The 24,495-nt window shown below is 36.5% G+C and overlaps 1 protein-coding gene across 1 annotated transcript in view; it reads right to left on the minus strand.

Annotated features, from left to right (window-relative positions):
- LOC113479080 (multidrug resistance-associated protein 1-like) overlaps positions 1–24,495 on the minus strand; it is a 41,470-nt gene that overhangs the window by 10,595 nt on the left and 6,380 nt on the right. Inside the window, exons 3-20 of the mRNA XM_026846734.1 lie at positions 24,008–24,149; positions 22,560–22,717; positions 20,952–21,129; positions 19,136–19,390; positions 16,971–17,036; positions 16,238–16,375; positions 12,669–12,815; positions 11,379–11,463; positions 11,200–11,266; positions 9,543–9,669; positions 7,971–8,147; positions 7,278–7,445; positions 6,139–6,325; positions 4,489–4,558; positions 3,474–3,534; positions 2,091–2,310; positions 1,428–1,582; positions 190–345 (exon numbers count right to left, since the gene is read on the minus strand). Of these exons, the coding sequence (XP_026702535.1) occupies positions 190–345; positions 1,428–1,582; positions 2,091–2,310; positions 3,474–3,534; positions 4,489–4,558; positions 6,139–6,325; positions 7,278–7,445; positions 7,971–8,147; positions 9,543–9,669; positions 11,200–11,266; positions 11,379–11,463; positions 12,669–12,815; positions 16,238–16,375; positions 16,971–17,036; positions 19,136–19,390; positions 20,952–21,129; positions 22,560–22,717; positions 24,008–24,149 (2,557 nt within the window). The remainder of the gene's footprint in view (positions 1–189; positions 346–1,427; positions 1,583–2,090; positions 2,311–3,473; positions 3,535–4,488; positions 4,559–6,138; positions 6,326–7,277; positions 7,446–7,970; positions 8,148–9,542; positions 9,670–11,199; positions 11,267–11,378; positions 11,464–12,668; positions 12,816–16,237; positions 16,376–16,970; positions 17,037–19,135; positions 19,391–20,951; positions 21,130–22,559; positions 22,718–24,007; positions 24,150–24,495) is intronic.

Genomic DNA, 24,495 nt, shown 5'->3' on the forward strand with positions numbered 1-24,495 from the left:
TTTTTTTACACAGATTTTTTTCTGACATCAATTGCAGACGTGTTCTGTATGTGTGTGTGTATATATATATATATATATATATATATGTTTTTTTCACAATAACGAATAATTTAAGCCTGTATTCTTGATTGGTTTGGACATTTCATCCACATACCTCTAAAAATTCTTATAAAAGCTTAATGCACTTACTTGGATAGTAAAATAAAAGTATCCCAGGGGAATAACTACCACTACAAATAGTGGTGAGGCAGATATGATAACTAGAATGGTTCCAATAACATCTACTGTACAATTTAGCCAAGTTCGTAAATAGTAATGGAAACGTATGTCCACCACAAATAAGTCCTGTAACAATGAACAGAAGAATCAAGATTTTTGTGAGTATATTCCACTAAAAATTCTGAAAAATCAACCTTTAAAAATGGAATAAAACTAAAATTTCTTGAATAAAAGTAAGTAGGATCCCCCCAATTACCTCCTAATGAAACATATTCAAATATTATTTGTCTACAAGTGAAATAGACATAATAGCTTTTAGATTACTCATGGCATGTCAGAGAACAGGCTCAGAGTGTGTGAAGTCAAAAAGAGACAGCTCTTGCCATTGTGTTACTCAATACTATTTAGCTTACATAAAGCATATCAGACTGAAAAGGAGCCCAGGAACTCAAATCCTAACTCTTGTATACTCCTGTTAATAATTCTAGAAGTGTACTGAAATATTACTAATCTCTTACTGTATATGGTAAAGCTTTTTTAAACTCAGTTTATAATATATTGCTACCAAAGACTAGGGGCTTGAGTGAAACCTATATCAGCTGATTTTTTAGTGTATTACACAACCGTTCTTGAGTCCATCCTAGAGAACACAGCTATCGACAGTCATTGCATTTGAAGCAATTGGTAATGAATTGCAACAGTCTAGTTATGATGAGAGAGGGAAGTAAAGTCATATTAAACAACATTCATTTGTTTATTAGATGTTGCAGTTAAAGCCAGAACACTACAAAAATAGAAAATAACATTCACTTTAGTCTATATACCTCTGAGAATGTGAATTTAATGTACTCATTAGTTTTGACAACAACATTTGATTCTGATATGCAATATAATATCAAATAAAAAATAGAGGTTTTTAAAAACAGATCATCTTTAGGTCTGGTAAACTTGCTGCACTGCAAGACTGGTCTTTGAAGAATGGCCTCCTATCTTGGATAGGCTCTATACTTCCACTAATAACATGTTTTGATGATTTTGTAAGAAAATAGCTTGAGACAGTTTTTATGCACTGAAACAGCTTTCTATTGCTAGATATTGCATTCACTTAGATATTTTTCATTTTTCAACAATAGTAAATGGAATGAAATATGTAGTCACTCAAGCTTCGTTTTCGAAAAATGGAAACTATGTATGAGTTTTCCCTTTACCTTTGTGAATCTGTTGATGATCTGGCCAACTGGATTAGTTTCAAAATGCTGAAGAGGAAGGTGCAATACATTGTCTAACAGCTGATGATGTAACACTCGAGAAGCCGACAGGGAACCCCTGGTGAGCACATAAGCACCGCAGCAAACAAGAAGACCTTGTGAATGGATAAATTAAAAGACAGTATGAATGGCTGGGGAGGGAAAAGGAGATGGAGTTTGTTTTTGTTGCTGTTTTCTACTACAGTGAGCAACCCAACAGTTGCACTTCATATCTTAGCTTTACAAATGTATATATTTGTATTTTGCTGAGACATCTTAGTACTTCATAAGTATGTTTTTCCTGCAATTAAGTCTCTCATGCTAGCATGCCACCTCACATCCACAATCATTTCCTTCCCGAGATGCCAACATAACTTTATTAGGTTACACTTGGATGTTTGAAGAATTCACAGAAGTATCATAAAATCAAATAGTGTTTTCTTGTATACTTGTATGTTTTCTTGTTGTCTGTATATCTCTTCTCTCTCCCCAGTTTAAACTATTACACTATATTGCATACAATTCAGTTTATTAAACAACCAGCATTATTTCTTTACTAATACACATTCCGGCAGATCATACTTGGCAAATGGTGAGAAAAGAGACACAAATGCTCATACTTGCCTTGTAAGAATCCCAGAAGCCCATAGATACAAAGTTTATAGTTTTGTGACTGTTTCCATTCTGTGAAGTCACTAACTTCTGCTGTTTCTGCAGTCCAGGTGCTAAGCCATAGATTTTGCCCAATGGTTAGTGCATTTTGTCCTAAACAAGCAGCTATGGTTAGCCACATCCATTGCCACTTGAAGGCTTGGAGATATTTCAAAACAACTGTCATTTTCATCTAAATATACAATAAAAAAAAGGAATACATAAAAAAAAAATAGTTACTCTTAAAATCATTACCACTGTTGAAGGACCATACACATTATAGAATGGGAACTGGATACGTTCAATTCAGAATAAAGAATTTAACTAAACCTGATAACGTATATAAAATCATACTGTAAAAAGGTTTCCTCTCCCACTACACTCTGCTCTTTAATGATACACATCATAGTCAGTCTTGCTTGTGACACTTTCCAGCGTCAGACTTAAAAGATCTTATGTATGTAGATTATACAAAACAAACAAACCAAACCAAAAAACCCCAACCAAACAAACAAGAGTGCAATTCTTGGGCAGTTTGTATGAAGCAAATCTTACGCTATTCATTAATGGAACCAGAAACTTTAGAACTGCCACTCTTGGCTACTGGAGCCAAGGAAATTAGTGTCATCAGGAGTAAATTCTCATCCTAGATGAAGACTAATGGGATCAAACTCAGCTAGGCCATTTGAAAGGTATGGCAGATTCTTGGATTTCATTACAGGATCTGGAGTTAAATGAGCTCTATTTGGCACGAACTCTTCTGTCTGTTCTGCAAACTCATTCTTTTCATGCGCTTATTTCTACCATCTTGCTAGAAACTCACACTTTCTACCCCCCTTCACCCCCCTGCCCTGTTCCTATTTTAATTAAACTATAGATTCCCAGGAAGTTTTGACCTTCTCACACTATTTCACTTGTTCTTTTCCCCCTCCCTAGCAACTGGCAGGTTTGTTTTTTTTAAAGGAGATTGCAGAAAGTGTGCTTGTAACATAAAACAATACTGCAGCAGTATTACCATGCAAAATTTCTAGTCTTTGCTCCAGCACACAGGTAATTAAACTTCCTAAAGGTAAGACAGACAGAATGCTTTTCTAACAGAGGTAAAATCTTATTTTAATCTTCTTTCTGAAATATGTAAAACAGACTGGACCTGGGCGTATTACCAAAATACAGCCAGCAGCAGATCATCAAAATAGAAAATCTAAGGTGACATACTTCAAATTTGGCAAAAACCTGTAAGATTTTAATTTCAGTAATGAGATGTCAGGCAACCTTAGCAAGGAACAGAAAACTGCAACTGCAAAATACATTTTTATAAAAACAAATGTCAAAGTCTTTTCTATTAGTGATACTTACACCACCAGTAGCAACTTTTTCCTTAGTGTTAGTGATTATTTTCCATTGATCAAAGGAAGAACTGCAAACAAGAAACACTTTCAAATCTTCTTGTGAATCATCATACAAAGAATATATCCATTTATTCCTAAGCAAAAATGGATACTATAAAATTTTGTAGATTTTTCCTGTGGAGACACGAACTGTCCTCAGCTGTTCTATTTTTGTTGTTAAGAGTAACATTATGGTCAGAGACAACACTAGGTATGGCCTTTTCCCTTCTCATATAATTATGTATAGACAAAAACTGAGCTTGTTCTGTGTAGACATCAGCTTGAGATGCAAGACTGTCCTCTTCTGAGGCATGTAATTGTGGTGCAGCTTGGGTCTCAACCTCATGCAGGCCCAGGATTAGGGCTTACTATTTGACACATCCAATGCTACTACTTCAGGACCAGGGTGGTTAAGCTTAAATGTCCTGCATTGTCTGAACTGTTAGTTGAGGCTCTTCTACTTCAATTTTGCACTATCTTCTACCACTGCAAATAAACTGCTAGAGAGCTTTATAAATTAATCTAGGTCATTCAACAATCTGAAAACCCAGAAGTTTTCTTAGAGGTGCAAAAAGACAAATCAATGTTACAGGGGAAGAACAAAGAGCACAAACAATTTGTTAATATACCAAGCAGTCAAATTGCTGCCTGGGAATTGTGAGTGCATCCACATCAGTGACTTCAGTTGGTCTTCCGAAAGTCCCCTTCATTCCTGCTTAATGTACTTTGTTTCACACGGTGAAGCAGCCCATGAACTGGACCGCTTGAACTCATGCAGCACATTAACTGGATTTCTTTTGTATAAAGTGAAACCAGAAGATGAGCTCCAGATACATGTTCTCCAGCCAACTGCTAATGGGCACTCAGGCTTAACCCATGTGTACACAGTGAAGCATAGTGGCACAGCCTTCAGCACTTAGGTTTGTTCTAGCATGGCATTAATTAAGCAATGGCTACTTTTTTTTTTTTTTTTAAATACTTACTCTTTATGTTTCAGCAGTTCTCTTTGTTGCAGACTCCTACCCAGTTGGCCCTCTTCTTTTGAAGAGCTCACTATAAAGGAATAAAAATAGAAACATCTTTTCAATATATACCATGAGTTGACAGATACAGTACAAGAAGCTAGAAATAAAAAACAGGGACAAAATGATGAATGGGGATGATTTAACTTATGAATTTCTTAAATTGACCTAGTCTTGGGACAGTTACTACACAAGACAGACACATTTAAGACCTAGAATTGTGACAGCAAATATATCTCCCCCATGAGCCTAGAGTCTCTTTGGAATTCCATTCTTGCTTAGTGAATTCTTGCTTAGAGTATTAGTATCCCTGCAAATATTAACATTAGTGTTTATCTCAAAGTATTCTTGCATCATGGCTGGAAAACCAAGCTTGCTGTTCTTTGTGTGTTAAGGAAAGGAGTCAACACTTTTTTCTTCCAGGAAGGGATTTTTTTCTTCTTTGTCATATTTGATGTTATTTTTGTCAGCAGACCTGTTAAGACAAAATTACGTTTTCTACGTACATCCACCCTGCTGAAGGTACCTCTGCTGTATAATTTTGTATCATGACACACTGCATACTGTTTCTTCTCCTCATTACTTTGGTTCCTCTTCATGAATAATACATGTTTCTTTACAAGGTTACCTCACACTTTAATCCCAAAACAGCTAACTCAAGACTGCCCACTGTGGCCTTCTGAACATCTGCTGTTCTGTCTTTCCGCTCCTCCCTGTCAAACCCCAGCAAATATTTGAGAGCACTGGCTCCTGTATAGGGCCTGAATTAGTAAACCCATCAGACTGCATTGTACTTACTACAGGCTCAATTTAGAGTTGCTAAATTAACTGCAAACCAGTATTATAAACATCTACAGTCACTTGTCTGTTATAGGACTCTTCTGTGTCATGTGGAGATTCCTTCTCTCAAAATGAAATAACCACAATTAATCTCCTCCTGAAGTACATGATGAAAACAGGTCAAACAGACTGCATTGTCAATGTACCTATTTCTTTCCCACAACTCTATAAAGAGCACACATTGAACAACTCAGGTACAGAAGTAAACTGAGTCTTATCTATGTGAATGATTTGTAAGTATGCTGTTTCAAGGTACTGTGCCATATTTGTATATGCTGTCTACTTGTTGGCTGGAAGTATTTCATAAGAGTACTAAAAGTTTCCTTTCTCTCCTACAAATGGACCATATTCTCCTATTCCTGCTGTGCTCCATGATTACAGCAGTCTAAGTTGATGGAAATGGGAAGCATTCAATGTAAAACAGGACATAATTGTTTACACTACAGTATTAATTTGGAATGTTCATAAGTTATTTATTGAGTGATAAATCCTTAGCAGAATCAGGTAACTTTTACCTGGTAATTAATACAGCAGCTGTGTAAGACAGATTTATCATACATTTATTAGTTGAAAGAATAAACCATTTGATCTTGACACTAATGTCTGAATTTTTTCAGTTTATAACCTATAATTCCATACCAAAATGTAGACAGGAATGCTATATATTTTCCTGTAATTATTCTCTTCATTTCCAGGAAGGAGAGGGGAATATTTTGAGAAGCTTTAATGAAAAGAAAAAATACTGAGCAAACAGTATACAAATTTTCTCACCTTTCATTTGGGTTGTCTCTTTACTTGTATGCTCTGCACTGAAGACTTGAATAAGCTCAGCAAAATTAGCTCTCTTTGAAATGAGTTCTTGGTAGGTCCCCATTTGACTTATTCTGCCCTCTTTCATTACTATTATAAAATCAGTGTGAGGCAGGAGCGTTAGGTTATGGGTCACTAATATACGAGTCTGAAACACAATGTTTTCCATATAAATACAAAGTGTACATTAAAATTAGACATTATATTATGATAGCTGAAATAGTGTAATGGAATTTTTTTGGGATTTTGCTCATTTATTTGTCTACTTTATTATTACTATTATTGTTGTTGTTATTTATTGCCTACTTCACTACATTAGTCTTTAAATTTCTGATTATAACGTCAAACTTTATGCTTACAACTACTTGTACTCACCTGCTTCTTAATGTGCATCTTCTGCTTGGAATGGTTTAGATTAGGTTGTAAAGAGACGAGGCAGACACTACATCTTTTAATATACTACATGTAGTTTGATAGTCTCAATATTAAAACCTGCTAACAAGTCTATCATTAGTAGAGTTCTTGCTTCTGCCAGATACTCATAACCATAGAGCAGGTAAATTAAGAAAAGGGAGGAGAGAGGGAAAGTGAAAGACATTTACCTCATACTAATGTATTCATAATATTAAGTATTTCATAGTAATACATGTGTTTTGCAGTCACCGGCCAGCAGGAATAATCTGTACTAATTCATAACACTGAGGAGAAATTTTTTAGAAGCTATCTTACCTTCCCAGATGAACAGTTTTTTAAATGGTAGAATCTGTTCTTTCTGATTCCACTCTCCCCATGGAGTTTCTTTGTTCAAGAAGCCTTTCTTTCTATAATTTATACTGGCTATTTACTGCAGTGAGGCATCAAGAGTGACTACAAAAGGCTCTACCCTGCCTTCTATATGCAGATCACAGTAGTCCTCAAAAACTGCTAGTAAAGAATAAATAAGTAAATATTATATGAATCTTTCAGACTCTTTATTCAGAACAATTTTCATCAACACACTAGGTCAGAGATGAGATTTTGCAGAACAACTGTGACTTTTACTGTGTCTCTTGTATTGTACAAAGCAGCTGAAAACTGAAAAGGAAGCCGCCCTAATTTACCTTGGTTTTTAGGAGACCATAAGGGCCAATTAGCTTCTCAAAAAGATGTTTCCCAACATGAACATCTACAGCAGACAGGGGGTCATCCAGAAGATACAAGTCAGCATTGCTGTACACAGCTCTAGCAAGACTCACTCTCTGCTTCTGCCCTCCACTGATATTGACACCCTAAGAAAAGAAAGCCCCAAAAAATCCACATTTAAATATGAAATACTAAAATGACCAGTGTATTACACTCAGTCCCATCATTATTTTTTCAGGTAATCAAAGTTAATTTTATACTAGATATGAAAATAGAAAGGTAACATTTGGATTTTCAAGTAATTAGAGCAAAGTTTGGGCTCTGTTGATTAAATCCCCACTCCAAACAGGCAAATGTAAGGTACTTTGGAAAATTAAAAAACCAACTTTTATTTACAGTCATACAGGCCTTTTTACAGTATAGAGGAAAGCACTAGTGAACAGGACAGGGCTTACTCAAACTTCTGTATAGAAAAAAGCCATTTAAAAATTAGTAAGAGTTGAGAGCTTGAACAGAAATTAAGTTCAAAGTAAGCAAGCTAAGCAAGAAGATGGGATAGATGTACTTGGCTGAGCACTGATTACTCAGAGTAAATGACCAAATAGAGAATATATAAAAACATAAAAGCCATAACAAATTATTGCATCATTTCTGACATCTAAGATTCTCACCCTTTCTCCAATCTCTGTTTGGTCTCCATTCGGTAACTGTTCCAAATCTGGCAGTAAAGCACAACACTCTAAAACAAGTTCATAGTATGGCCTATTTAGATTTGCACCGAAGAGAATATTTTCCTGTAAACTGTCATTTTGAATCCAAGCCTGCTGAGAAACATATGCCACTGAACCCTAAAATGAATTGGAAACATCTTCTTTACTTGGGCTTTGTGAATATAGAAAACAGCATTTTAAAGTACATTTTAAATTCCAGGTTTACCTCAAAGTAACCAGTAATTACTTCCAAAACTTGAGCATTATTAAACTCTTCAAATTTTGACTAAGTCAGGTAAAAAACCCAATCTGTTGAGTATTCCTGTATAACAGCTTACTGATAATTATTATAAGAGGACACTGAATAAAACTGACAGAGCTGGGACATACACTGAGCAAAATCTTTCAGGTGACAGCCACCCATTGTAAGACTTATATGCAGAAAAATAGGTCTGTATTAGGTCTGTAGTAGGTATATATCAAAATACAGATTGATTGTTTGTATATTTACATAACATGCCATGGAATGTGTCAGCCATTAGAAATTAAGGTTACAGGAGAGGAATAATAACTGGAAATTCTCCTAGATCTTTTCTTACATTAAGCTACATGCGCTGTGAAAATCTATTAATTTTACAACAAATTGATAGTACAGATACGCTTGTTGGTTATATGCCTTCCTTATTAGATTCTACACAGCCTATCTTTTTGTCATTAACTACTACTCTCAGATTTGGAACACCTCAACTTGATATTCTTCCCCCACCCCTCAACAGTGACAGGATACTGTACTAGATTTCCACGGGAGTGGATTCTTGTTCAACACTGATTTTCAAGGCTGAGACACTTTTTAAATGTTGCCACACCCCCTTGCAACCAGATTAAACAATACTGTGCTTACCCATTGATAATGATTGGCTCAGGCACTGTAGTCTGCCATCAGAGGTTAACTTCCACCATATCTATAACCTATAGAAAACTTCCCTAAACTCTATTCTGTGATGGGGACTTTTGTTGCTCTCTGTAACTGTAAGTTAAGATACAGGGTTTCCTGTCACTAGGAGAGCCAGCACCTTAATTCCATCTCTGCCTAAAGTTTAACTTTTCCCTCTATTTCCATATCCTGTATCCTCTCTACACATATTGCAAGAAAGATGATCATCTTCTACAACAGCTTATAACTGCTCCAAGTGGATTATGTTTGTATAGCTGTTCCAAAACAGCAACCATTAGATGTTTAGGCTCAATATATGACTTAAACACTCAAGATTTTTGCACTGAATTATATAGATTATAAAAAAATGAAAATAGCTTTGCAATCACTTAGATTGAAAACAAAGACAAATTGTTACACTGTTAACAAAGTCTTAAAAATCACTGTGTTACTTTGAAGATTTAAGAAGCTGGAGCTACCCTTGACAGTATTTCTACAACTATTGTTGAGAAGGAAAAATTGTACTTTCAAAAGCAGTTCTACTTAATTTAGGTATTGTGGAGTGGGCAGAGCAGGGGGACACAGACAGACAATCTTACTCTTCGCTGAACTGTTCCTTCAAGTTTCTCCATTTCTCCAAGAACAGCAGAAAGAAAAGATGACTTTCCAGATCCAACCTGTCCCACAACAGCAACTAAAGAGCCTTCAGGAATGCTGACACTCAAGCTGGAAATATTGAGGAAGACAAATGAGTTATCCTCTTTGTAAATACTCCGTCATATATGGGTTGTGGTCACTCTATTTTACCCTCAGAACAATGAGAAATTAGTACTTCAGTTTGCATGTCTTTTGGCTATGCACCGTTCAGAAACTTGCAATAATGACTTTAAGTATAAATTTATATGTCTGCTCTGCAAGTTAAAATGTTATGCTTTTATCTGGTCACAATAAAATGAAACAGGAGACAGTCTAACCAATAAGTGGTGTTATCGTATTGTTCTCAAGCCTGAGGTTCACATTCCATCTTACTCTGACAATCAACAGTTAGACTTCCTACATAGCATCAACTGTGACCAATGTCTGATCCTTCTTAAGGAACAAAATAGCTGTTTGGATAAATAAAAGCTGCCCTTCATAACCTGTATATTTTGCTGTCAGAACAACTACAATATGTACTAACAAACTTTAGCTTACAAGGACAGCCATTTGCTATATCTGTACCCTATGCTATCTGGATCTAAGTGTATTCTGATCTGAAGGCCCTACGCTAAAATAAGCACAGTCCCTTCAGACTGGAGCTGGGAGCACAAACGAGGTAAAGACGTACCCAGAGACTGTACCAGACTTTAATGAAGCCTATACACAATGCTGAAGACAGCTCATGCCTGGATACTATATTGCAGGCTATGGTGGCTGAGATGTAGACGCTCAATGGCATATTATGGGAAATGATACCCCACAGCCCTAAGAGGAATAGGGTGAACAGCATGGTGAGTGGGTTAGACCGTGTGGGTTGTAACCTCTTCAGCTGTCTTAGTAAAATTTAACAGCTGTATAGAGCTTATCAAACAGGTTCTTCACTTCAGAGCTCGGTTACTCCATTTCCTTACTAACCCTTCAATGTGTTCATTGCACAGCAGTTTATGCATAGCTGAATTTACATCTAAGAAATACCTTGTTAAGGAATGACAAAGAGGGGTGTTTTCAGGCAAGAGACCACCGTGAGAAAAGCACACTTTTTGTTTGTTTGTTCTTTCCAAAGGAAGCCACAGCACAATTTTAAGATCAGTATTCAATGCAAGGCTGCATAAAATACCTTAGCTTACTCGTGGGCAATATAAAATGCTACACTGACAAAAGAGCATCTTGCTAGTTAATGCTTCCCAAAACGCAATTCAGGAAAAATTGATATTGCAGTTAAACTTTGTGCAAACTGAGGGGAGAGGTGGTAGGAAAGAAGGAATGAAGAAGGAATGAAGAAGGAATGAAGAGCACTGGCTTCCCATAGCACTTATAAAGTGCTATCTTGAGGAACATGCACTCCTATGTGGTTCCTCATCAAAGAGACCAAGTCAGATTTGACTTTTTAGAGCACACCAATCACATGGGATATTCTGGAAACAATAATTTATGTTCTTTTTATTATGTAACAACATGAACTAGTCTGAATCAGAACACATTAAACCTGAACAAAATCTCTACAGATATCACATTCTGCCAAATGAGCTTGTAAAAAAAAATTAAGAAATATCTTACTTTTTTAAAACTGGCAGGCCATTTTTTTCCCAGCGTAAAGAAGCGCCAATAAACCCAACAGCGTGATCTGTTGCAATAAAGAAAAAAGAGCAGAGCTGCTAATCCATCCCCTCAGTTGAGTTTCTTAATGATCATTTATATAAACTCATGACCAATTAAAAATTAGTAACTCTGCTTACTTCCACTGTAGTTTGTATTGACATCCTCAGGGTTAAGATCCTCGGAACACAGAAAATCCTCTAAACGACTCAGAGAAACCTTGGTCTGCAAGATGAACATATAATATTGATAACATGTCTGTGCTCCCTATTTTTTTCAATAGTATTTTAAAAGTTCTAGATAATATGGAAGAACATATTCCGTGTCTTATCTGAAGATAGACAAAAAAGGTGTTTACCTATTTAAAAATTATTTTCCTTAAAGTACTGAACAATCTAAAGTCATGAATAAGTGTATTTTTTTTCTTGAGGATTTACTGCTTGGTAGTTATAAAGTAACAGAGCATGCCTGACACATTCAGTATTAGAAAATATAGTTAATCCTCAAATGTCTGGTTCCTCTGACTCAAGTCAGAGAAAACTAGTTTGTTTTCATAAGCCTCTGGTGAAAACACAGCTTTTTTTTTTTTTTTTTTTTAAGCAATAGCTCACAGTAACTCTCTGTGAGTGAATCATGAGATGTCCATCACTGTGGGGTGACAAAGTGAGATGAACTTACACTTGCAATAATTTTTAAGCTATTAGAAGTAAAGTTTAGGAAAAGACAAGGCTTTGATCTTACAGTATGCTAACCATAAATGAAATCAAATCAGGGTGAGTATCTGCTCACAGTGGTCCCGTTCCTTACAAAACTCTGAGTTGTATACAAGCTGTGACAGAGTACATTCAGCTCATATACCCATAACAGAGTCTTAAAAGGTAGAGGTTCCCAACTCATACAGTAACCCTGATGATATACCATTAGGACTGAAGGTTGCTGATATGGTTTCCTCAGCAGCTCTATTCCTTTTTTTTTTTCTAATTCCTTCAGTGATGACTTGACAAAACCAGTATTGTAGAGTCCACAATGGGTCTCCCATACTTGGTATCAAGGGCTCCAATATATGACAATGGCTGAGTGATTTAAAATGTGCAGCCCAAATTGTTCATACTTTTATATTCGGTGGACTATGAAGAACAGAAGTTGAGAAAGTAGGAGCAGTTGAGTCTAGTCCACTGAAGGAAGAAAAGCAAGAAACAGAAAGCTCAGTCACAATTAGGAGTGCTACCCAATTTACTTTCTACTTAAAAGACTGAGAGACATCTTTTAAACAGCCTTCATACTTCTCATTCCATAAAAACACTGTGAGGTTTCATCTCAATAAAATGTAACTTAAAATAATTATATGACTTAATCACTCCTAGAAATAGATGAAACATGACAGAGTATAAATATCAGCCTTTTATAGCACTTGTTCATAATATGTTTACCTGGGCTACAGCAGAGATCACAGGTGATAAATCAAATAAGGGCAGTCGCAAAATGTTAAATAAAGAAATAGATGTAAAAATTTTAGATGCTGTTAAAACATTCTCTTTGTCCAGATGAACGAAGACTCCAAATGTAGCCAATGAGACCTTTTAAATAAAAAAAATGTAAAAAATGTATCCAACCAAAATCACATTGTAACTAAAATTTATACACAAATACTGGTTTTGTTTGCATTTGGAAGGTGTAGGATCCCATTTCTGCTCATGTCAGGGACTCTAACTGCTGTACATGGAAATTATAGCTGCAATACTGAGTGCAGGAATACTATAATTTTAGTGAGCAAAAAACATGGCTACTGTGTTTCACCCAACCAGATACATATGAAACTATATGAAATAACTCCCATCTCAGGAATTAATTTACTCATTTTGAAAACACTCAAACATGATGTTTCAGGAAATTCACTCTTTTTTTTTCTTTTTCTTCTTGCTATTGCTATGATATTGGATATACAATAGAATTATTTACTGCAGGTATTTTTATTTTGCCCACTTAGAATTTTTTGCAAAACTCTAGTCAATAGTCATCAGAGAATAAGCTGGGTTCTTACACAACTGATACTTAAATCTTCAGAATTAAGTAAAGCCTAAATTTAACAACCTGTCCTATGGGGTCTCTTCCGCCTTTTGTTGAGTTTAGGAGTCCTAAACTAAACTACTCACAAAGTACAAGGATTCCTAAGTCCTAAAAAAGAAGTTATTTCACTGCATTTAATTGAAAATTTGAATTTTTCTCAATCACTTCTTCAAATATTTCAGTTATTATCAAGGTTAGAGACTGAAGGATGGCCTTAATCCTCCCTTTCACTATTCCTAATATTCCTGTTCACCTCTTACATCTCGTGAGTTAAGTGCCAGAAAACATCAGTTTGTGTAACTGAAATTAATGGTGGTCATTTATCCCTAAAGAAGGTTCCAGTTTGATCCACAGAATCATTTAGGTTGGAAAAGACCTCCAAGATCATCGAGTCCAACCATAAACCTAACACTGCCAACTCCACCACTAAACCATGTCCCTAAGTGCCCCACCTACACGTCTTTTAAATATCTCCAAGGATGGTGACTCAACCACTTCCCTGGGCAGCCTATTTCAATGCTTGATAGTCCTTTTGGTGAAGAAATGTTTCCTAATATCCAATATAAATCTCCCCTGGAACAACTGGAGGCCATTAGCTCTCACCCTATAACTTGTTACCTGGGAAAAAAGACCAACACCCACCTCGCTACAACATCCTTTCAGGTCGCTGTAGAGAGCAGTAAGGTCTCCCCTGAGCTTCCTTTTCTCCAAACTAAACAACCCCAGTTCCCCCAGCTGCTCCTCATCAGACTTGTGCTCTAGACCTTTCACCAGCTTCATTGTTCTTCCGTGGATGTGCTCCAGAACCTCAGTGTCTTTCTTGTAGTGAGGGGCCCAAAACTGAACACAGTGTTCAAGGTGCAGCCTCACCAGTGCTGAGTACAGGAGGACCATTACTTCCCTGGTGCTGCTGGCCACACTAATTCTGATACAAGCCAGGATGCTATAGGCATTCTTGGCTACCTGGGTACACTGCTGGCTCCTGTTCAGCTGGCTGTCAATCAACACCCCCAAGTCCCTCTCTGACTGGCAGCTCTCCAGCCACTCCTCCCCAAGCCTGTAGCGCTGCTGGGGGTTGTTGTGGCCCAAGGGCAGCCCTCGGCATTTGGCCTTATGGAAACTCCTCTAGTTGGCCTCAGCCCATGGCTCCAGCCTCTCCAGGTCTCTCTGCAGAGCCTCCCTACCCTTGAGCAGATCAACACTCCCACCCAACTGGGTGTCATCTGCAAACTGACTGAGGGTGCATTTGATCCCCTCGTCTAGATCATCAATAAAGATGTTAAACAGGAGTGGCCCCAAAATCCAGCCCTGGGGGACACCACTCGTGAGTGGCTGCCAACTGGATTTAACTCCGTTCACAACTCTTGGGCCTGGCCATCCAGCCAGTTTTTTACCTGGCAAAGATACAGACATCCAAGCCATGAGCAGCCAGTTTCTCCAGGAGAACGCTGTGAGAAACGGTGTCAAAGGCCTTACTAAAGCCCAGGTAAACAACAACATCCACAGCCTTTCCCTCATCCACTAAGCGGGTCACCTTGTCATAGGACATCAGGTTTGTCAAGCAGGACCTGCCTTTCATAAACCCAAGCTGACTGGGCCTGATTACCCAGTTGTCCTGTATGTGCCAAATGATGGCACTCAAGATGATCTGCTCCATAACCTTCCCTTGCACCAAGGTCAGACTGTAGTTCCCTGGATCCTCTTTCTAGTCCTTCTTGTAGATGGGTGTCACATTTGTTAACCTCCAGTCAACTGGCACCTCCCCAGTTAGCCAGGACTGCTGATAAATGATTGAAAGTGGCTTCATGAGCACTTCCACCAAGTCCCTCAGTACCCTTGAGTGGATCCCATCCAGCCCCATAGACTTGTGTGTGTCTAGGTGGTATAGCAAGTCGCTAACCATTTCCCCTTGGATTATGGGGCCTTCATTCTGCTCCCCATTGATGTCTTCCAGCTCAGGGGGCTGGGTAGTGGGGAACAACTGGTCTTACTATTAAAGACTGAGGCAAAGAAGGCATTAAGTAACTCTGGCTTTTCCTCATCCTTTGTCACTATGTTTCCCCCTGTATCCAATAAAGTATGAGGATTCTCCTTAGCTCTCCTTCTGTTGCTAATGTATAGAAAACATTTTTAGTCCTTTACAGCTGTAGCCAGATTAAGTTCTAGGTGGGTTTTGGCCCTTCTAATTTTCTCCCTGCATAACCTCATGACATCCTTGTATTCCTTCTGAGTTGCCTGTCCCTTCTTCCAAACTTCATAAACTCTCCTTTTTTTCCTGAGTTCCAGTCAAAGCTCTCTGTTCAGCCAGGCCATCATTCCCTGCAACTGGAAGGACAGAGGAGAACACTGCTTGTGCTCCTGATCCCTTAACTAGTCATCCCAAGGCCCTGAAGTCTCTATTTAACTTCCAATGGAGTTTAACAGAGGGATTTAAAGATCCAAAGATCTGAATCCATTCTTGATAGAATTCCACTGAAACAAAGCTAGGATGAATTTGGTTTGGGTTTTTTGGGGGTTTTTTCCCTTTTTTTTTAAACGTATTTAGAAGTTTGGTGTTTGAGAGGGGATAGCCAAAAATTACACATCAAAAATGCATTCCCTTAAAACTTAGAAAATGAGGAGTATAAACAAGGTAGTTCATTTCTATGCAATAGAAATAGTATGATTAAAACAGTAAAATTAGATTCGTGAGCTTTGGATTTGGTTTCTGACTTTCTAACAGAGGTCTTTAAAAGCTTGGTCAGTTCATAATCTCTCTCATTCTTCTCCAGTCATATACATACTATTAGAACATGAGAATTCAAATATATTGTGTTGATAAATGTAATGTTTTGAGATACTGTGAGGCAACATTTGTGAGCAATTCAGCTACTAAAGCATTAGGGAACATGAGAAACAGTCCTGCATGAATTAATATTTTTAAGAAACAAACCATAAAAGGAATACACGTCAATGTTAGCATGGAGTAAGTCGTCAGATACCCAGATGACTTCAACACATCCACTTCACGTTCTCTAATGCTCATGACTTTCCTTTGATATGCAGATTCCCATCCATAAAGTTTTAGGAGCTAGACAATCGAACAAACATATTTTAATAAAACAAAATAGCAGTGACTACAGAAAATAAGCTTAAGTTGCAAATGTCATTATCAAATATTTAGCAATACCAAACTACAAAAATTTGTTTTACAAATGAAAGCAAGACTTAAGATAACTCTAAATTAGGTTGTTCTTATGGAAGATATACTCTAGTCACAATTCTTCAGATTTCAACTTGTCCGTTATGTATCAGAAATGATGAGCTAGTTTATATCAAAACAAGATAAATAACAAAAATAAGGCAACTTTCAAAAGTGCTTTTCTTCTACACTAAAATTTCACTCTGCTAAAGGCTTCTGGATATCTATTAACATATTTTACATTCTCATTAGAAATGTAGTAATAAAACTGATGAAACATGGACAGTAAGTTTTTCAAATCAAATTAAACCAATAAATATTTTCCAAAAACACTTTAAGCACATTATGTTAAAACATTTTCTTTTCTAACTTTTATCATTATCGGCTGAAATATTACACACAAAACCTTAGTTTTTTTAATAACTGACTTTCTATTTTTAAAACCTAACAAAAACCCCAAACCCCTTATTAGTTGTGGCATTACCTTTATTCCATGTAACATCTCACTCAGCAGCTTAACTTGTTGATCCGAATATCTCATTTGGCTTTTCTGGTTAAGACAGCAATGTTTTAATTTTTCAATGAGCAAAAAAATTTGGAGAGTAAAATATGCAGTGTACTGTAGGCAATAAATACCTTTTATGCTATTTTTACCTTGCTGGAAAACAAAGTAGCACTGTGACATAAAAAGGCCTGAACAAAAGCCTGAAGCATAGGCCTCAAACCAGAGCTGACTTCTGAGTGAACCTCTTGACCTGCATCCTTTCAGCATATGACCATGGTAATATCCTTTGAAAGCTATAGATATTATCTATTTTTGGACTCTAAGCCAGCTGTTTCCTAGAAGACAGGAACTCCTCGGACACACCTGGGATCCTGGCCAGATCCAGGATGCACCCAAGTGAAGTGAAGTCAATCTACTAGACATTTTCATGCTTTTTTTTTTTTTTTTTTTTTTTTTTTAAATATGGTTTGTTAAACTGTATAAAAGCAGGACCCTCTCACAGTGAAGATGGAGACCTCACCTACGAGTGGATGCACTGCGTAGGACCTCCCAATTGCCGGGAGCAGTTCTCTGATCCTTCGCTGTGACAGGGCTCCCCAGCTGAAGCACAGATCTGGATGATGGTAAAGTATTAGGGCAATTGGTGATGTATCTTTCTTAATCATTATAGCTAACTCTATGTGCTAATGATCAGATGCATTATCTCGCTTATTCTTTCTGCTGCTTTAAACTAAAGTAAAATAAGCTTATGTTTTTAACTTGGTGTCAGTGTCCTTTCTGTTGACCTCATCAATTGGCAAAACACACTGCAGTTATATCATCTTCAGATAGATGTGGTTAAAAAAAAAATCATTAGATAGGATAAAGGATTAAATACATTAATATTTTTCCCTTAAATTATCTCAAAAAGTGCATTTCAATTTTTGTCCTTTTTATTTTTCTTCACACTGAATTAAAATCTTAACAGGCTTTCAGTTTCCAGGGTGTTCAGGAATGATAATATGGTTTTAATGTTCAGAATCACTAAGCAGGTAAATACAGACTCAATAACAATATAATATAACACTGTATATACACATACACAAATATATTCATAATGCTATATGGATATAAAACACTGTATACATATATATGTATATATACAGGAGTAGGAAGAAAGTTTCCTCTGCTACCGATTAAAATATTGTAATTGAAAGAACCTGTGAAAGAAACACAGCAATTCTTCTCACTCCTTCAGTGTACTCAGGCTCTTCTGCACCTCACATTCCTAAAATAATAATAACAGCCTCTCTAATGTTTTGAGTCTTATTCATATATAACAACAAGCTGAAAACTTTTAAACAGAATTATTTTATTGTCCTTTGTATTTCTTCTCTATCTCTCATATCACAGTAGGGATCTAAGTACATTTGTAGCTGCTGTACCTCACCCACCTGCAAGAGGTAAGAGGGTTTTTTGGGATTTTGTCAACGTCTCTAAACTGTCACAACCTTACAAAGAATTAATAGAGACCCAGAGTCTTCACTGCATGTGTCACCATCAAAGGCAGAATAAGACAGAGAGAAATAATTGCCGTGACAGCAATGCAAAAATTAGGGTTGTAGTATTATTTTTTTTCTGTGGAGCTTACAGAAATTGTCATAGTAACAGGCAATACAGTGCTAAGAGAACTGTAGCATCAGAGAAGCAGAAAAGAAGTCAGAACACCTGCTGTACTTCTATGGGTATTTCCATAATCTCAGGAGAATGTGCTAAATTTGAGGGAGAAGTTTAGCCTGAATACTAAAATTTGGGAGAGGGCCATAATCCTACAAAATCCCTTATTTAATGGAATTAATTTACATAATATGCAAAACCATAGCTGTATCCTAAATCAAGTCATACAAAATTTTTACTAATACAAAAGTATTGTTTCAATATAATGAAAATTTAGGTATCCAGCCTAGGTACTAGTTCAGCTATCAAACATATGGCTTTCTTACTGCAGTTATGCTCCCTCCCTCAATGAAAACCAGCTGTGTCTTAGTGTGTTTATTTTGGGGGGTTTAATTTAGATGTACCAATAGCATTCTTATACATGTATAATTTACCCCCTGCTTTATGACAACCTAATCTCTCCTTACTATGTTTATTAAATATCTCACCTTCAGTCTTTTTACTTTGGCTGCAATAAGCGCATTTATAGGTATAACCAAAAGAAGCAGTGCAACACCTGCTAGGACTGATGGGCCAAGTTCTTTCCAGAGAAAAATGACAGCCATGATGATCTGAAAAGGTGCTGACCACAACAGATTGATGTTTACAGTTAGCTCCATGAGTTGCTGAGCATCTGCTGACATCAGGTTAACAATTTCCCCAGTTGTATAGTTTTGCCGTGAGGAATTAGATAAAGTTAAGGCCTGCAACCAGAAAATACAGAGGTCAGAAAAATGAACAATTTTGATGGGTTTAGCTGCCCAGAAGAAGCTAAAAGGACAATAATTAGAACTCAGTGAAACAGATTTGCAACTCTTTACAGTAAACAGTACAACACAGCACAAAGAGGGCTCAGAAAGCCTCAATTTTGGCCTAGCTTAGAACCACTCAGTGCAGGAGCCAGCAACAGTAGGCTTCACAGCAAACTCATGTACAGTCTCAGTGTGGCAGGCAGATACCACAAGTCTCAGGTCTCTTGGGACTGACACCCAGACAAACACATGCATTCTCTCTCTCTTAGTGCCTCACTTTTTTCCACTGTGTCACTCGCAACTCCTGCATGTAACAAGACAGTGCTGCAGCAACTCACTCCACCATCTGTCCCACGTGCAAAGCACAACCTGACCCAGCATTCAGTAATCAACTCTACTCTAAGAGAGGAAGAAACTCTATCGCAACCCTGTAGCTGTGAAAACTTGCCAGAAGACATGCCCACCCCAACTAGAGCCTCTACTGCCCTGCTTATGATCTGATGTACTGACACACCTTGATATGAGACTGGAGAAAACAAATTCCTTTATTTAACTGATTTACAACTTACAAATAAAATTTTGCATGCTGGTCCAAAAAATACCCAAGATGTTTATGTCAAAAGATCAGTTTGACTCTCTTGAGAAAAGAGACTGTATTTTACATTAACAAAGACAGTGACTTATTTCAGATTTGGATTATTTTTTTACTTCCTTAACTTGTGCTTAATAGTTAAATACTGCAGTAAAAATACTGACATGCCATATTCATAACAAAGTAAACTAAAGGTGCAGTGCTGAGAAACCAGCTTCATCTCATATGCTACACATTAACAGCATAGTAAACATTTTTTATGTTTTGCAGGCCAGACATCTACTTTTACTTCTACATTATTAGCACCTGAATTTCTTGTAGCAAATAATGCCGCCACCTCAGCATATCTTATAAAAGGTGGGGATAAGTTATGGACAATCTCCACAGCAGTTAGCCATCTTTTAAACATCTGAAAAACAACAAACCTACTGGGTATTCAACTCAACAGAAAACCGATTTCACTAAAATCAGGGGGAAAATTTCAACCTCCAAAGGAGACCATGTGGCAAACTCCAGCTTCTTATATTCACTACTACTATACAGTAAAAGCAGTGATCACGTATACCCTTACTTTTTCCCAGACATCCAACCTAGAAAGTTTTCCCATTTCATTCTGTAAATTTGGGAAATTAAACCATAATCAAAATGGGAAGAGTTCAGTTTCTACATATATCTCCAATACTATGTCTCTACAGGTGGCTGACAAAAGCATGTAATTTCAGGCTTAGAGTTTTACAATAGAAATGCTGCTGAAAATCCAAATTATTTTAAGTAAATAATCATCAAAATATAAAGTCAATCTGTTAGCCTGTCACCAGTGTGTAACATCTTGGGTTTTGATCATGCTGGTAAGCACACTGTCCTTTAACGCTGTGTTTATTTTAGGTTTTGTTTCAAAAGAAAAGTAGAAGACGTGATTACCTTTTTGTATATCAGGCCGACAACAGCAGTCTTGATTTTGACTGCAGTAAGCATGTTGTTACGCTGGTATAACTGATGGAGAAGGGTTTGTGAGAGAACTACAAAAAACAGGGCAATAGCATAGACATATCCACTCCTGTATGAACTAGGATGATTTTCACTGACCATTATCATCGCTCTGAAAATGAAGGAAAATAAATTTTAAATTCTGTGCAATAAGAAGTTCAGTAAACTGACATACTGGCAACTTGGTCAACTAAATCCATTTTGGCTCCAGATATGGTGGAAGATCACAAAGAAATACGATGTTAAAAAAAGGTAAGTCTTAACTCTGTTTTCCAATTTGTTCACTTAGAAACAACTCTCATGTACTATTCTAGACATGGATGTGCTGTTGCTGACTTCACTGATAATGTAGTACAAATGAAGAATGGCATTAAAGAAAAAAAAAAATTACATTGGATATTTGTACTTAGACTGAAACTACCCATCATGAAAGTGAGAGCGAAAAAAAATATACAGGAAAATTCTTATTTTTGTGTTAGTAAAAGGATAGCTTAAGTAACCAGCAACTGTGATGTCTTAAAACAGATTTTACAGTTAACAATTTTGTTCAGGATTACACCGATTCAGGGTATAGCTTGGAGGTCAACAATAATTATGTTAATTAACTCTTTATCAACACAAAGATATTTGATAAATTCTTAACACCTCTATGGTAAGCAAAGTTTCTAAAAAACACTTCCAGCAACCTCATGGTATCAACATGATTACAACAGTCATTCCAGTTTTACAGTAAATGCTGAAGCTGCAGATATTATTATATATTTAGTGTTCTTTTAAAAAATAGAGATGGAAAAATACTAACAAAAGAGCGGGGAAGTTAAATATCACAGTAGTCTGCGGAGGACAGAGGAAGCAAGCAGCCAATTCAATGTGAATGATAGAGCAGGCTTCCATTTTACTGAAAAATCACACCTTACATAAGCACTCTACAGTATACTACTCACAAATCTATTGGATACATCTAAAAGGTTACATTATAATATCCCAACCATTGGATACAACTAAAAGGTTACATTATAATATCCCAACCCCTTGTGGTATTTCAGGTATGTCTCAACATCCTCCTTCTTCTGACTTGCTCACTTTCCCAAGGCTGTTTACCATCACACTCAAGGCCATTGTGTACCTCAGTTTCTCTCTTTGTTAACATAACAGTCCGTTGTTAGCATAACTGAGCCCTGAATCTCCTTCCTTGTTAGCATAACTGTACCCTGGGTTTTTTCCTTTGTTTACCTCAGATGGCTGTAATCAGCTCCTGCACAGACCCATGGCCTTGCTCTGCCATAGTAGTACAGTAGTCCGTTTCCTTTAACATTTCAGTTTATAATAGTGTGAAATTGAGTTTCTGCTGGTTTTGTTTCAGTCCTTTGGCTAAGAAATTACTGATCTCTTTGAGGTTTCCCTCATTCGATTGTTTTCAGATAATCACTGAAGCAGGGAACATCTATGGTGTTGCTTAGTTTGGTTTTGATACTGGTAACACTTTAGATGTATTATTACTGTTAATCTCTGAACATCAAGTGAAACACATTAAAAACTTACTTCATTATTTGTGGACTCATGAAAGCCAGAATGTCAGCTGTAAGTTTCAGAAATGCAACTTTAATCAATAAAAATTTAAATGCTTGCCATAATGGCAAAATCAAAGATGGTTTATGGAAACTCATTTTCTTAAATAGCATTCTTCTGATGTAAGAGGCCTGCAAGATTACAAAAATACATGCAGAATTAAGAGAAAGAAAATATTTTTGAACTTCACTCATATTTACAAATATAAAATATGTAATATTAGTGTTCATCTAAGGCCATCATTGTACTTATCTGAAAAAGAGCATTTCCTACAGCTAGAAGAAAAGCATTTTTAAGAAATGAAGTCTGGTTTTATTCAGCCTGGTTAGTAGTCTTTCAGGAAAGGATATAATTTCTAGGGTTGCCCCAGTCATTCACAAATATAATTAGAAAAGAATTTAATCCTCAAATTATTATTACAGATCAAAAAAACTGTATGATAAAAACCGAGGTAAGCTTTAATACAAATGCATTACCATTTACAGCAGACTTAGAGCAACTTTATATTTAAGGTTGTATAACCCTACTGTTCTTTCTGAATATTTTCAGTTGTCAAGTAACTATTTATTTTCAGTTTGAATTTAGCTCAAACAATTGAAAATATTCTTACAAGAATTTAAAAAAAAAAAAGTTAGCCTTTCTTAATTATCACAGTAATGAAGGATGGGGTATTTCTACAGATTACTTGAATAATAAGAACAATATCTGAATTAAAAATTATCCTTCTTGGAAAATACTTTTGAATGCTTTTGTAGAAAGGGTTTTGGTGTGTATACCATCTACACTCTTACTGGTCTTACAGGTTAGGTTCTTTCTCCTGGGAACTTCCTAACATTACAGAGCTCCTAGTGCACTTCAACAACAAAATAAAAATTGTGACTGAAACTGTCAAGAATTTACATGAAAATCACACAGGACAACTCAAGCAAAACCCCTAAATATATCTGTAAAACTCAGTATTGTTAAAACTAAAGAAAACTGGAATCTGTTCTGTGTGTTCTATAAGCCAGTGTTTGTATAAGTAAGCTGATAATAGACTTCTCTACCTATCTGAAATACAGGTGCAAAGATAAGACACAGGGAAACAGACAAGTTCAGAGAGAAATTAGTTGGACAGTTTTGTCAAAGATGGCAATCGATCCTCAAAGTAAAGTCACGGTAGATTCCGTATCAGTCACAGTAGATTCCGTATCACTTGAAGTGTTAAAATGTAACTAGGTATCTTTCTAAGAGGTAAATTTGAACTTAAACAATTCAGAAAAATCCCAGTCACACTCAAGATCACAGATTACAACACCGAGTGGCTTTTGCGATCTACAAAATTTTGGCTGTTCAATAAATAAAATTTTAGAAATCTTCTCCAGTTTCTAGACTCCTCAAAGTTAGAAAAGGATATTGTCTATTGTCAAAATTATAGCTACCTTTAATCCTATGGTAGACTTCTGGATTTCTTTTCTCCATTGCTTTTCAAAGTTAGGACACACACTGTATGGTGAATCAGTTTCATTCAGTTCGAACAGGTCATCCCTTTCCAATGGCCTCTTATAGCCTATAGATATAAGTCTGAAAGAAAGCAATGAATTTAGACAGCATGAAATACAGCAGACAAAACAAGCAGAACTACTAACTCAAAAAAGTAACTACATAATTGAGTGTATATAAATAAACTCTATAATCAAAATAGTGTATGTAATCCCATAAAGTCTACAGACTAAATAGTGGAACAAACTTAGTCATCTTAAGCACCTTGAAATTCACCTGAAGTAAGAAAAGCCCAAGCAGATTGTCACACCTGAACAGCAGATTCTGAGGAACCTTTGTACTTCAGAATCTGTCTACATTTCTGATCCCATATATCTTTATAGGAAAATATACTATTTCATAAACAAGCATGTGTAGCATCATTACC

The sequence above is a fragment of the Athene cunicularia genome, assembly GCF_003259725.1.
Source record: "Athene cunicularia isolate RWA chromosome 1 unlocalized genomic scaffold, athCun1 chr1_part1, whole genome shotgun sequence".
NCBI classification, from domain to species: Eukaryota; Metazoa; Chordata; class Aves; order Strigiformes; family Strigidae; genus Athene; species Athene cunicularia.